Source organism: Crinia signifera, chromosome 1 (assembly GCF_055691185.1).
Source record: "Crinia signifera chromosome 1, ASM5569118v1, whole genome shotgun sequence".
Taxonomy (NCBI): Eukaryota; Metazoa; Chordata; class Amphibia; order Anura; family Myobatrachidae; genus Crinia; species Crinia signifera.
Genome location: NC_139217.1, coordinates 114358639 through 114373267, shown reverse-complemented (window position 1 = coordinate 114373267; position 14629 = coordinate 114358639). Strand labels below are relative to the sequence as shown.

Below are 14629 nucleotides of genomic sequence, written 5' to 3'. Positions count from 1 at the left end.
ACAAACTGTTAAAAAATAAATAATGTATTAAAATGTGAGTTAGTAATGACTACACCAGTGCAGCAGCTAGGTGGTCTGGAAAATGTGAACTGCTGGTATTAAACATATTCACTGTACTTAGTAGTCAAAAAGTATGGGTTAAAAAATAAATAAAAAAAAGGAGTACAGCATGCTGGAAGAGGTAGACATACAGTACATCTTTACCAACTGTATACTGCCATCTACAGGCCAAATAAGGATACACCACCAGTCATCGTTAGAATAAAAGATGACACTCTATAACATTTTCATTTTGATGTAAAATTTCTATAGTGAATTCACAGAAGTAATGTAGTATACAAATATACGTACACATTGTAACAGGCCACTTAGATAAAATATTAATGTTGAATAAAAATTAATTTGCCAATCAAAAAATCGACTATGTGGCATATTATATGAATTGGGGGCACTACTGTGTAGTGGCATTATGAATTACTTAAATGAACAGAAAAGGGTTTAAATAATATGCAGTGGTTCTATGTACACATTTAAATGCATAACTGTGTCTCAGTGTTAGTACTTCAAAATTAAAATGTGCCCTCCACAGTAGTAGTCAGAGAGGTTCCCGTCCATCCAGCGCCACTGTCTACCTAAACCCGGTTAGAGAGATATCCTTTCTCTGCCCATTTTAAAGAAAAGCACAGTCAGTCTACCAAGGGTATAAATAACTTCTGTGGAATTGCCCTGGTAAAGGATGATTGGATAAATAAGAACAGGGATGCGAGATTGGCTCGCAAGGAGATGCGCTGTATGTATAAAGGAGATTAATTCCTTGAAACCATTTGGGCCTCAATTCTGATTTTGAGGTCAAGTGGTTTCTATAGTCTAGGTTTTTAATAATCTGCATTTTTTACTAATTTGTATTTTTTTTACTATTCTGTACTGTATAATACACCCGGTATGTAAGTGATTAAATACGGTGGTTTTCAATACTATCCCCTTTTTGCATTCTTCATTTATTTTATAGTTATTACTCATGCCTTTAATCATGAGGGATGTCCCCTTAATGGTTAAATGAGAACAAGTATGGAGCGTGGTTTGTTTACATCATGTGATCCACGCCGGTATCAGTAATGTCCGCTATACAGATACACGTGCTTGTGTTTCCATCACGTGACCGAAAGTAACACTGGTGGCGTCCTATAATCCCGGGTCCACGAGAGGTGGCGCGCTCTCAGTGCAGCGGACTGATATTTCAGGGCATCACTTCTCTGCTTAGGAAATTGGATAGATTATAAAGACATCGATTTAAGTGCAAGAACTTTTTAATGTAATAGAGGTCAGACACCTAAGTCACTTCCGGTCAGGCTATATGTGTGTTTCCACATCCGCTCAAGTAAACCTGTGTGAGCATTAACATCTTCTAAAAAGATACCGTTATAGGAGTAATCGCAAGTATTTATACGTATGTAAGCATCCTACTGCATGCCCATTAAGCACCTGGTGATAACAAAGATACCATGATAGGAGTTCACCCACTATTGCTTATGTAAGCATGTTGGTGTGGAGAGTGGGGACAGTGAGAACTAAGCAGAGATTTCCATCTTTTTGGACAACCAGAACTTAGTTTTTGGGGACTTTCATTTATATGTGTTGTATCCATCATAAAGAAAGCAGGCTCCTTAGGAGCAGCCTAATTTAAAATTTAGGGGCAGGCTATTAGCACCCCTCCAGCTGTCCTGGTTTAATACATTCTGAGAGGACAAAAGTGGGGTAGGGTAGTCACACCATCCAATCAACCAAAGTTTATTGGATGGTGCTTCACAGTACAGTTGGACCATGACCCCAAATATATTGAGAAAGCAATAGAGAAGTTTTCTAAGTGGGATATTTTGTGGTGACTGGATCAATCACCTGATCGCGCATGCATGCAACACGCTGAAGGCGAAACAAAAGGCAGAAAAACTCCCTAACACACAAGTGAAAACATTAGCAGTAAAAGCCTGGCAAAGCAAATCACAGAAAGAAACCCAGCATTTGGTCATGTACATTGGTTCCAGGCAGTCATTGTTTGCACTCGATTCTTGAAAAAGTACTAAAAATTAACACTGTATTTATGATTATTTTAATTTGTCTTATTATTTGTTGTTATTAATTATAAAAAAAATGTCATTTGAAATCCATTGTGCTGGTGTATACAGACCAATTTAAGAAATGTTGTCACAATATACAAGTACCTAACTCACTATCAGCCATAACATTAAACCACTGACAGGTGACTAACAGTGATTATCTCATTACAATGCTCCATCAAATAGCGGCAAGTTAACAGTCCGTTCTTGAAGCTGAAGTGCTGGAAGCATAAAAAAGATGTGCAAGCGTAAGGAACTGAGTGACTTCGACAAGGGACAAATTCTGATGGTGAGACGACTCAGACAGAGTAACTCCTAAGCAGAATCCTGTGGGGTGTTCCAAAAGTGCTCCAATAAAGGACAGCCAGACAGTGCACCTGGCTGTGTATGGGTCTGTGTAGCTGCAGACCATTCAACGTTCCTAAGCTGACACCTGTCCACCACCTTAAGTACTACAATAGGTAGGAGAGCCTCAGAACTGGACCACAGAGCAATGGTAGGTAATAGTCTGGAGGCCCCACCATGTAATTTACAGGGCTTTAAAGGACTGGCTGCTAAAATCTAGGTGCCAGAATCCTCAGGACACCTTCAGCGCACTTGTGAAGTCTGTTCCGTAACACATTTATGCAGATATACACATCATTTTGAAGGAGGATAACTCCAGTCTACCACTGACCTTTAGAGGATTCTTTTCTGCCGATGAGACACTTCGGTCTGCTGCCTTTTTGGTAACTTCCAAACTTTCTTTGTGTGTGGTTGGTGAAGCCTGAAGCTTATTTCCTGAGAATAGAGTTAAAAAAACTGTTAATGCCATAGAACTAGGATTAAAGTAGTACAATGTGTATTTTAACAAAAAATATGTAATTTTTAACACATTTTATGATGGATACATCTTTCAAAGAACTACAAGCATAATCCAAACCTGCAAACACCTGAAGTTGTGTAATTTGTATACCGAGGTAAAAAGACTATATATATAGTAAATAGTGACATAGTTTCCCTTACTGGATGACAATGCAGGCAGGCTGTAAATGCATTATTGTACATCACATATAACAACCCAACAATGCCTTAGGAACGCATAGTCACTTGTAACTGCATTTGCCAAAATGCCCCTTAATAAACCTACAGATTTCAGGACGATCATTATTGAGCATTATGGTCTTTATGGGGCCACACACACAGTTATAAGAATGGGCACACGCAAAGTAGACTTGTATTTTTCACAAAGGAACATGTATTTACCCTCCACCTTTCTGGAAACAGGCTGTGGTGGAGTCCGCAGCTGAAGCAAACTCCTGGACATGTGATCTTCAGACACTTTACTGGGTGGAGACAGACCACAAAAGTTCTGTTGCTTGGACTCAGATATGATTTCTGAAGAAGTTTTAAAATTTGTTTCCATAGGAAACATACAAATTATTGGCTCTTCCTCCAAAGTGTTTTCATTTGCAGTCCTTTGAGGAAGACATAAGGTTTGCAGTGCAGACTCCTCTTTAGTCTGAACATTGTCCGGCCTGGATAAGTGCTTTTGGTTACCCGTATCTGTGCAGTCTATAGAATTAAAGTCTGTCCACTTTTCAGACAGAGTTTCACTGCAAGCAGAATCCTTTGGTGATGGAGGCTGCATGTCTGAGCTGAGCTGTTGGCTTGAGTCACAGGCTGACACACTGCTGGCTGCTGACACATTGCTGGCCTTCTGTTTTATGCTATAGTACACAGAGCACTTATGCTTCTTCTGAGAGTGGCTGTATGTAGCTGGTGCTCTTTTGGCGGCATTCTGACTTCGGATGGGTTGAACTGCAACAGCCATGTAGCCCTTTCCTTTGCCCTTATCCGGCGGACTGCAAGAGTCAGTAAAACTTTTACAGCTGCCCCTGCAATATGATCATACAAAAAAAACATTAAAAGGCTTTCAAAATACAGAGGCTGCACAGAACATAGGAAGCAGCAAACTAGAATGGACTATGTAGGGTATCCGGTCTAATTCTTTAAACAGTTAACAGACTAACAGCCGTATGTATCATGCAAGCAGAATAGGCTTTTAAGGCAAACTAGTCATTATTAAATCACTGGCACATTAATCTTCTTGATCAATTTATAAATATTTTATCTTACAAGTTGTGTTCTGTGGATGAAATTTGATCTTAAAAATATGCAACGGGCAAGTTAAATGCTCTGAGTCCAAGTGGGCTAAAAATAAAAATTAAATATCATTTATTAATTTTTTTAATAAATCCATTTTAAGTCAATTCCTTTGCATTTTGTTTGGTTAATATACACTTACAGGGCAACATAATGCTGGCTTTTGTACACTGAGTGAATAACATTGATTAGGCTTCACAGAAATGATTATTCAAAAATAGATGAGGCACTATTACCATACACACCTACTAATGCCTATGCTGTATCCTGCATATATACAAGATCACTGTATATGCCTAATACACTGACGACGATGATTGTGCACATGAAACAAATGTGTAAGAGCAGAATTCTTTAATAGGTGAGGATAATTACATGCCATGGACGACCTGCAGTGTGCAATAATACAAGTTGAGGAGCTCACTTAAAAGGATCTTTGTTTTGTTTTTTATACCTATTTTAAGTTTGGTTTCCTGCGTTGTGGTAACTCACACATTTTATTTATAAGAAAAGAAAACCTTTAGCCTTTACCCTAGAAGAAAACTCATATTCCAATTGGTGAATGGTGTGTGCTAAAACAGAAAGGGACTATTGTGTTTGCCCTTTCTAGTCCTAGCATAATACGTAAGGAGGACACATTACTAAATGGTACGCTGCAAACACACAATCATAATCTGAAAAATGCTATATTGACAAGTCAGAACTATTTAATAAACAGCCATTGAAGAGGGCAAAGACTCAACTTTAAAAGACAAAAACATTTTGTGTCAGAGGAAGAAAAACTCGTTCTACTAGGTGAAATAAATCTCAGGAGCAATTCTATTACCTGTGGAAAGGGCTACTGTATCTTCCGAGCGAATGATTTCTGCTCATACTCTACGGAGGTAGAGACGGCGACCAACCTATGGTAAATGCGCTTATAATTACCTCAGCCTTACCTGTATGATTCAGAGGTGATTGTGTCCACAGGACCAGAGATTTGCTGGGATGGTGAGCTAGTGCTGTTTCTATGTCTTAACTTTAAAAAGTCTGTAAGAATATACTGGGCTTGCTGGATGGCTATTAAAACGACACCAATGAGTGACAAACTGTAAAAATAAGAGAATAATCACTCACAATGCTTGCTATAGTACATCAACACATTTCATGGTAGAACATGGCGCATGGCTAGCATCAACACAAGCAGAATGTACTTTTCTAGAGGGGCAATCCAGGCTGAATGGTTCAAAGGGAGGTGGAGCTTACCAGCCCAGTGCATGCTCAGAATAGGAGTTACAGCTGTATCCTCAAACAGCTGTCCCTTTTGTACCAAATTTCCCTTAATTCTGTATACACGTGTGCACAGAACAAATTTGTATAAAAAGTTGCAGATTAGGCAGAACGATGCACGGGCACAGGTCACTTCAATAAAGTATCAGAACACTCTTTTTCCTGTTAAACCTGGATTGTGTACGTTTTCCTCAATGCTTTCCGCCATTGTGCCATTTTACTCAATTTAGGTTAGGATGACCTATGGTGAATACATAGTATTAGTGGCTTTGATTGGCTAAGTAGCAAAGTCTGTGAAAATAAAAAACGATTTGGTGCGATATGAGGATAGAATTATGTGAACACATTTGTAAGTTAGAATTGTGACCCAAATGTATGTTCTAAGTTAAAAACAGCAGTTGTAAAATCTCCTCAACACTAAGGGGGATATTCATCTCCCCGATGGGAGGTGCCCGCCGGGCCCTATTCAATGCTGTCTTCCCCGACAGCATTGAGCAGGGTATCTCGGCAGAACGAGCCCGACATCACAAGCTGTCGGGCTCGTTCTGCCAAGAACAGCCGGGAAGTGACGAGCTGCCGGCTGCAGCTCGCCTCTTCCCGGCCGCAACTCGCGGCCACGCCCCCTTCTCGCTCCCCGGCAGGCGGGACATTGAATCCCGCCTGCGTGTTCTCGGTCGAGCTGACCGAGAACGGGACTGGGTCACGGCGGTCGAGCAAGCTCGGCTGCCGTGACCCTGACATTGAATACCCCCCTTAGAAGTAGCAAAGATCTAGAGGACATTTGCAAGTTACAAGACAAAAGCGATATAGGATATGACCCGTTTGGCGCTCTGCTGCCCCTGGTTCGTACTATCCCGTGGTTATCACCCAACAACCAAAACAATAAAAAAAGAATACAGAAGTGGGATTTCCAAACTGTCTGAGGCGCAACCGGTCCAGATGGTATTTAGACTGTTTATACCATCTGGACCGGTTGCGCCTCAGACAGTTTGGAAATCCCACTTCTGTATTCTATTTGCAAGTTACAGTTTGCTAGATCTAACCTTACGAACAGTACAGTAAGTTTCCAGAATGACTCTTCCCAGCTGGGGCCTGGGACTCCATCCGCACACAAAGGTAACAAGTGATGAGGGAGAGTCACATTTAGGGTGAAACGGAAGTCCAGGCTGGAATCGGTCACAAGAGTTAGCTCGCGGATAACCCAGGAAGATGTGAAGTCTGGGATGAACCTGTGCAGTACAAGAGGACACCGCTTTTAATATGGACAACAAATGGGGAAAAAACGGTCAGAACCCAATTGCAAATTTTTCTTCCAAGTATTTCTCTTGTTACTATTCAGTAATGGGCGTTTTATTAAGTATATGCCTCCATTGATATTACTAAGTGAAATACATGCTATGCAATTGTGCAAACTAAAACTATTTAAGTGTTGTATGTTTTGCACTAGAAAATATCCGATATGTTGTTAAAAACTCTAAATAACAATAAAAGGATGGAATATATTTCTTTGTTAGGATATAAAAATACATGACCCCTATCTATGTTACATTTTCCGCAGCATGAGGGAAGTACTTGGGTTCCAGCGGTCACAGACACCTTTACAGTGCAGGCACATGCAACTAATTGCAACACAAGACTGGAACACATCTAGCAGTAGAACCATAAACAGTGATGCATACAGTCATATACAATACTTACACAATACTGATTTCCCTTGAAGTATTTTGGCTTAAAGAAAAGGTATGGCAGTCCAGGATTTCAAACCCAAAACCTTGGCAATTGTATCCATTTATTTTCATGTGCACAATAGTTAAGGGCAGGGAACCAATATTTTCAACTTTAAAAACTTTTGTGATGGACAGGACTTGTTTGCTTTCCTTTAGCTCTGTACAGGAGAAAAAAAAAATTAAAAAAATCAGCCACAGTTCATATAAGAATATGGAAGGCACAAAAAGGTGCTTTAAAGTACGCATAAAACAATTAAATTTGAGAGAGACCTCACATCCCTACTCTGAGCAGCTGTGGGCCTTTTTCCTTCCTGCTGACTGCTCTACTCCTCCCATCACAATTTTACCTAGTCAAAGCCCTGTCCTCACCAACGCATCACATATATATATAGGCAAGTTACACACTCGATCCCATAAAACCACCCACTTCTCTCCAGACATTCTCTGGCTGCTGTGTACATTATGATGATAATGATGTGATTGTAGGTATATTGGTTTATGCCATGTGGCATAAACCAAACCTATAGTTTATAGGCATATTGGTTTCTGCAAAGGTTTCTAGAGAATAATGGCAAACTCTGCAGTCATGAGATGAGGAAAAATAACAAAAATGTGCTTAACGGCTAGTCAATCTTGTATTTAAAGGGGTTTTAAATCCGTGGATCGGTGAATTTGCTGCAAATACACGTGGTTTTGCCGAATTCTCTGATGTTTTCCCCCATGTCATTTTGCCCTAAAAAAAGTAAAATGAAATGGCATGGGTGAGAATGTGCTCACAAACAGGCAAAACGCCCGTGATCGAATATTGATAGGTAAATCTTGCCATTTTTTTCTTTCACCTGGTGAAAAATTTGGCCAGGATTATATACCCCTCTGAAATGGGATTCACCCATTTTTTTTTCAATAAACTTTTTTTATTGAGACATTGCTTTTACGTGACAATAAAACACTTTACATCTGTGTTTTGTATACAGATTACAAAGGAGTAACAATTTAAAACAGAGTCGATTATTATTTAAAATCCAATCACCATACAAATCAAATAGGGTTTACATGTAGGTCTTGACGAACAATTTTACAAAGGCATTAGGTCAAAGGAACAGGGGGATCTTGGACAGCAACTCTAGCCATGTACCATGTTGTTGATTGTAAGCTATCATGTATCATTTGTCTTGTGTTAAGAGGGAGGGTGGGTATGTAGGAATCTCACAAAAGTAAGAATTTTTCTACTTGTTTGTCTCAGTCCACAATTGCTTCCACCCAATCCATCCCAAATAAAAAGTGAAGTTTAGTTAAAAATAAAGTGAATTGGGGGGGGGGGGGGGGGGGGGGGGGGGTGTTGGTCAATCCAGCTTTGCAGAATAGTTTTTCTGCCTGCCTCACTCAAGGCTAGTAGTAGTTTTTTACTCTTCTTTGTCATACGTATATTGGGATCAAAGATGCCCAATATTGCCCATTCTGGTGTGAGGGGGACAAATGTTATTAATTTGGCTTCTGCATTACGTTTCACACGGAGCCAGAAATAACGGATAATTGGGCAAGCCCATAAACAATGGTATGTACAGTATCAGCATTATCTAGGCGGCATTTTGGGCAAGTGTGCGTGTCAGAGGTTCCCATATGGAAACGTCTGATAGGGGATAAGTAGGAATCGTGATAGATATTAAGAAAAAGTTCTGTATACATACTAGCCTTGAGTGTTTGTCTTGAGTAGAGGAGACCTTTTTGCAACTGAGGTACAGTTAATGAGGGAAAGTGATCCAGCCATGTGATCATACCTCCCTTAATTTTAGGATTCACCCATTTTTAATAGTATTACCCTAACCACACTTGCTTTCTTCGAATAGGACTCTTGTTGGCGGTCCTTTCTCCTAGCACCCACATCTTTCCCACTACATAATAAATACCAAGCATGTAGCGGATACTATACCCTATATGCTGCCCAATAGCATACTATAATAGTCACCCTAGAAGGTTCTAAAGAGCAACACCACCTTTGACACATTTCACATGTATTTGCCACGCCTGCTATGGCAGTGGACAATCCCTTGTGCCTTCAAAATGTATTAAACACAAGTGAACTTGTAATGTACATACTGAGATTACAATTCTCACACAACAATAAAATCATGTTGAACTTAAATATTAATTCATTACACGCTAACGACGATACTGAGCCCCTCTTGTGGATAGTATGACCACTTATTGACAACTAGTCTCTCAATTAAACACTGTAGTATTTTAGCTCCTCTTTATTAATTGTGACATAGGGGTACCTACTTCTAAGGATGATAATGGACCCTTTAAACAGCATTAAGCTTTATTGGGCATAATATTCACCATAAAAACAGTCAATAATTCCCAATTTCTCACATTATTAAGTACATTAAGTACAGTATTGGGTTTTATTTTATCACTTAGAGAGACCATCTCTGCTACGGTCATATCACACATTGGAATAACTACATACGTCATTGAAGTAAACAATGCATATATTAAAATCTCTTTCCAATATATTTACGAAGGGCTATATAACAGGGTGTGATACAGCCATATCTAAAACAATAAACCCACTACATCGGTTTCAGGTCTTTCATGATGGTTTACCTGACTCAGAGTTTCTGCATCAGTAAAAGTAAAAAAAAAAATAAGCACCCGTGATTAGCACAAAGTGACTTACAAAGATAACAAACTTTAGAATGCAGATAAAAATAAAGTAGAGCAAACTGCAAACAAATTGTACAAGTAGTTCCAAAGTTGTACAGTCCAGTTTCACTTCTATATGGACAAACAAGCAGCAATTTATTCTGACCAACACTGCATGGGAAACTCACGTTGTCTACAGTCCATCAGGGTAGACTCTGGGACTTTGAACCTGAGAGATCCCCCTATTCCAGGCATCCTCCCTCCAACACGTAGCATTTCTCTTGCTCCAAGACCCTCTACAGTAATCATGTCAAGAACAGTCAAATTATTCCTGTCAAGAAAGTTACACAAATGAAAGAGCTGTTGCAATAGCAAAGTAGTAACGCATGTAGCCATAATGAAATACTTCTAACAGAGCTTGTCAATGTTTCTGCATTCATACAACCACGTTCACAAAGAATAAAGCATTAGCTTTCCCTGTTACATAACCATTTCACAATTGTATGCACACCCAATAGCTTCCATGCCCTTGTATTGTACCAGGTTTTTTTTTTTTTTTATCATTTCTATTTAATTTTACTTTTTTCAACCTTACCTGATTAATATAAGTGAGCTAACTTTTCTGTAATCTAGAGGTGTGAAGACGATGCCAACTTGCTGACATACCCAAGGCGGCAAATGCAATTCAAGCACCTCACGGCTACATTCTTCATCTTCACCCTGGTGTAAATACATGATGGGTACAATTTCTTATTGAAAACACCTATTGACAGAGTTCAAAATTAACCTCTAAAAAGATCCATGCTCAAACACAAGTGTTTTTTTAAAGAAAATAAAAAAAAGCCACATTGCAGTAATTTGGTGGCCTTTAGAAAGTTAAAGACTTATAAGAGGCGAGAGATCCATAGTAACGGATTATAGATTTCTCAAGCAAAATGTTCACTTTGCCTTTTCGCTCTTAGCCACTGAGGACGGATTACATGAGTCACGCGCATAATATTGTCAAATGTCCATTGACTGATAACAGGCCCTACTCAGTTGGACCCAAGAATAAACAGGAAATTGCTCTAATGAAAGGTAAGTCTATGGGCAACATAAACGCAATTTCAGCTGTGAAAAATATTAATTTATAGATAAAATTTTCTCAAAAGGGTGTATTCAATGCGGCCGGCAAGGGGGTTTTTATGGCAAGGATGGCTTGTTTTTGGCGAAGATCGCCAAAAACAAGCCATCCTGGCTGTTGAACCCCCATCGCCAACCGCTCGCACTATTCTATGTTCTGGGAAATCCTCGCTGTCAGAGGATGGCAAGGATTCCCTGAACAGCGAGGTTCGTGACTAATGCAGCAAGCCCCGCCGTTTTGACGACCACACACACCGTTCCTACCTAACTTTTAAGAAATAGCAAGGTGGAAACGGCGAGTGCAGGGGATCAGTTGAATACTGAGGGCAGCCTATGACGGCAAACAATAGGCACTGCACGCCGTCATTGCTCGCCTGATCAGCATTGAATACACCCCATCCGTTCCTGATCTATTGTAAATTAGGATAAATTTTCTTCCACGCCTACTTTTTATTCAATCCCTGCACTCAATCAGAGAGAACATACAAATCCCACACCCAAATCCTTTGTGGGAATCTAACCAAGGCACTAGTGCTAATCAACATGCCGCACATGCTTCACAGTAAATCAAATAATATGTGTGTGCTTATTTCGAAACTATAATATACTTTTGGACATTACATTATATGGCATAATTTTTATTCCAATAGGATTCCACATATTTCAAAATTCACATTATCAAAAAGCACAACATTGGACAGAAACGTCTACAAAAAAGTATTAACTTACCTGTGTGTCACAATGCCTTTGGAGTCTGAATTCAACAGTTGTGAAATCAACCGCCTGCTCATTGACACCAAACCTAAAATCAAACAATAAGCTATAAAACATTATATCTATATAAAAACAAAAAGACAAATGTTTCGGAATGCAAGGATCCCAAACTAGTTGATACAGTGACAGCCAATAGTTTTACTATGAGCTTATAAACTGAAGTGCCAAAAATCACAGGGTAGGCGCTTAGTGTCGTGTAGGACCCCTACTAGCCTGGTGGAATGCAGCAACTTAATGTGGCATCAATTCCACAAGAAAAGAAGACCTCTGCCTTCTGGGAGGTTTCCAGAGCTCCCTGATATTTGTGGGTGCAGGTTCTTGTGTGGGAATAGACCTCTCCACCACATCCAATAAATGCTTGATTGAGTTCATGTCAGGCTAACATGGTGGCCACGCCATTCAGTGGAACGCTGCATAATGCTCCTCAAATCAATTCTGTACAACTTGGGACTGATAGTGCATTATCGTGCTAGAATATTAAATGCAAACCCTACCATCAGTCCAAAATAACTGGAACACTGACTCATCAGCCTACTCCACGTTGCCAGCGAGTCAGGGTTTAATTAGAGATGTCACGAGGTCCTGGGACACCTTGATCAATGAATGTTAGCAAAACTTTGTAAATGGAATGTCCCATCTGACGGTGACCAACTACCATGCCCCACTTGATGTCCGATACATCACGTTGCCTTGCAATGAGCAGCCTAGCTGGTGATCAATCTGATTTAAACGTTTTCAGATTACAACTGATGCAGGTGTGGCCCATTCCAAGACACCTACCATTACCTTTACCTACTGTTATTTATGACTTTTGGCACAACTGTGTATCTACAAATAAATATTAAACCATACTGTAGCTAGCACTCATACCATTTGCCGAGAAGGCTCAGAGCAGCTTGTGGGTTAGGATAATGAGAGAGAGGCAGCAGTTGCACAGTGACAGGAAAGGGAGAGGGGTTCTTCAACATAACATATTTCACCTGAAACAAAAGCAAAGGAGAAGACCATATCAAATTCAATGTATATCACATCAACATAGTGTTTCTCTTCTGATAGTCCACATTGAAATATCAAGCACATATCTTAGCTAGACACTACAGTATTTATATGCTTCCAAGTAAAATCCACAGAGATCAACAAACTTGACCTAACCCAGTAGCAGCAGCTGATGATGACATGAAATATCAAAGTATAGTCCAATTACCGAGCTTTTACTTAGTGCAGTTGCAGTGAAGTTCACCACAAGATCAGGCTCAGCAATTAGCTGCGGCAGGAAGACAAGACGTCGGTTCACATCCCTCTTCTGCTGTGTAGTGCTGGTGTTCTCAGAACTCTTCCTCCTGGAGAAACACTTTGGTACTTACATACGTAATCTTGTACAAGGCGGCCTTATACATCGCACAGCACCCCCGATCAGACACCTACCTACACGTTTCCCCATCCTGCATCTTCTGATACTTCTCATAGAGATCACTTCCTAACTCGTAGTCTATACTCCATGCAGACATCCCCAAAGACAGGCTATTCTGCCAATGCATACTTTCTTCTAGGGAAACAAAGCCACAATTGTGGGGGTTGCAATTGTCAATCAATCACTCTTCATGTATTTGATAATCACTATAGCAGGTTTTCTTCTTTATAAAACAAAGCGTTTTGATTTTGCACCCCCCCAATTATCCTAAAAAAAGGGCACCTATTTATTATTATTATTATTATTATTATTATTATCAGTTTCTTATATATCGCACACATACTCCGCAACGCTTTACAGAGTATAGTTGAACATTCACAACAGTCCCTGCTGCAGTGGAGCTTACAATCTATATTTGTTGGTAGCCAATTAGCCTACCTGTATATTTTTGGATTGTGGGAGGAAACCGGAGTACCCGGAGGAAACCCACGCAAGTACGGGGAGAATATACAAACTCTGCACAGTTAGGGCCATGGTGGGATTCAAACCCATGACCTCAGTGCTGTGAGGCAGTAATGCTAACCATTACACCATCCGTACTGCACCTGGTGAACTTGTAGCTTTAACCCCTTCCTGACAGAGCCAGTTTTTGCGTTCCTGACAGAGCCCTTTTTTTCAAATCTGACATGTCTCACTTAAGTGGGGATAACTTTTTTTTGCTTTTACTTATCCCAGTGATTTTGAGATTGTTTTTTCGTGACACATTGTACTTCAAATTAGTGGTAAATTTGGGTCGATACAGTCTGTGTTTTTTTGTGAAAAATACCAAAATATCGTGAAAAAATGGAAAATTTAGCGATTTGCAAAATGTTAAATTTTCTGCTTGTGAGACAAATAATCTTACCACTCAAAATAGTGAATAACTAACATAGACCATATGTCTACTTTATGTTGACATCATTATTTCAACTTACTTTTAATTTTTTGGGACACTAGGAGGCTTACAATATGAATAGCAAATTCTTAAATTTTCAAGAAAATTTCAAACACTGATTTTTTTAGGGACCAGTTCAGTTCTGATGTGACTTTGAGGGACTTGTATGTGAGACACCCCCATAAATGATGCCATTTCAAAAACTGCACCCCTCACAGTATTCAAAACAGCATTTTGGAAGTTTGTTAACCCTTTAGGTGTTTCACAGGAATTAAAACAAAGTGTAGGTGAAATTTCAAAATTTCTTTTTTTTTGCAGATTTGCAATTTTAATACATTTTTCTAAGGAACACAGTACATTTTACTAGAGAAATGTGACTAAAAATTGATTCCCCCAATTCTTTTGTTTTCATAAATATCCTATATGTGGCCCTAGTGTGCACGTTGACCAAACCACAGGCTTCATAATAGAAGGAGCACCTACTTGA

General features: G+C 39.6%; 1 protein-coding gene across 2 annotated transcripts in view; it reads right to left on the bottom strand.

Annotated features, from left to right (window-relative positions):
- TMEM131L (transmembrane 131 like) overlaps positions 1-14629 on the bottom strand; it is a 132439-nt gene that overhangs the window by 58409 nt on the left and 59401 nt on the right. Inside the window, exons 16-26 of one of the 2 annotated variants that reach the window (XM_083171894.1) lie at positions 13223-13343; positions 13002-13137; positions 12668-12777; positions 11753-11825; positions 10497-10624; positions 10090-10232; positions 7227-7413; positions 6572-6757; positions 5198-5347; positions 3360-3991; positions 2791-2894 (exon numbers count right to left, since the gene is read on the bottom strand). In XM_083171894.1, the coding sequence (XP_083028020.1) occupies positions 2791-2894; positions 3360-3991; positions 5198-5347; positions 6572-6757; positions 7227-7413; positions 10090-10232; positions 10497-10624; positions 11753-11825; positions 12668-12777; positions 13002-13137; positions 13223-13343 (1970 nt within the window). The remainder of the gene's footprint in view (positions 1-2790; positions 2895-3359; positions 3992-5197; positions 5348-6571; positions 6758-7226; positions 7414-10089; positions 10233-10496; positions 10625-11752; positions 11826-12667; positions 12778-13001; positions 13138-13222; positions 13344-14629) is intronic. The other variant, XM_083171903.1, reaches the window with a different exon arrangement.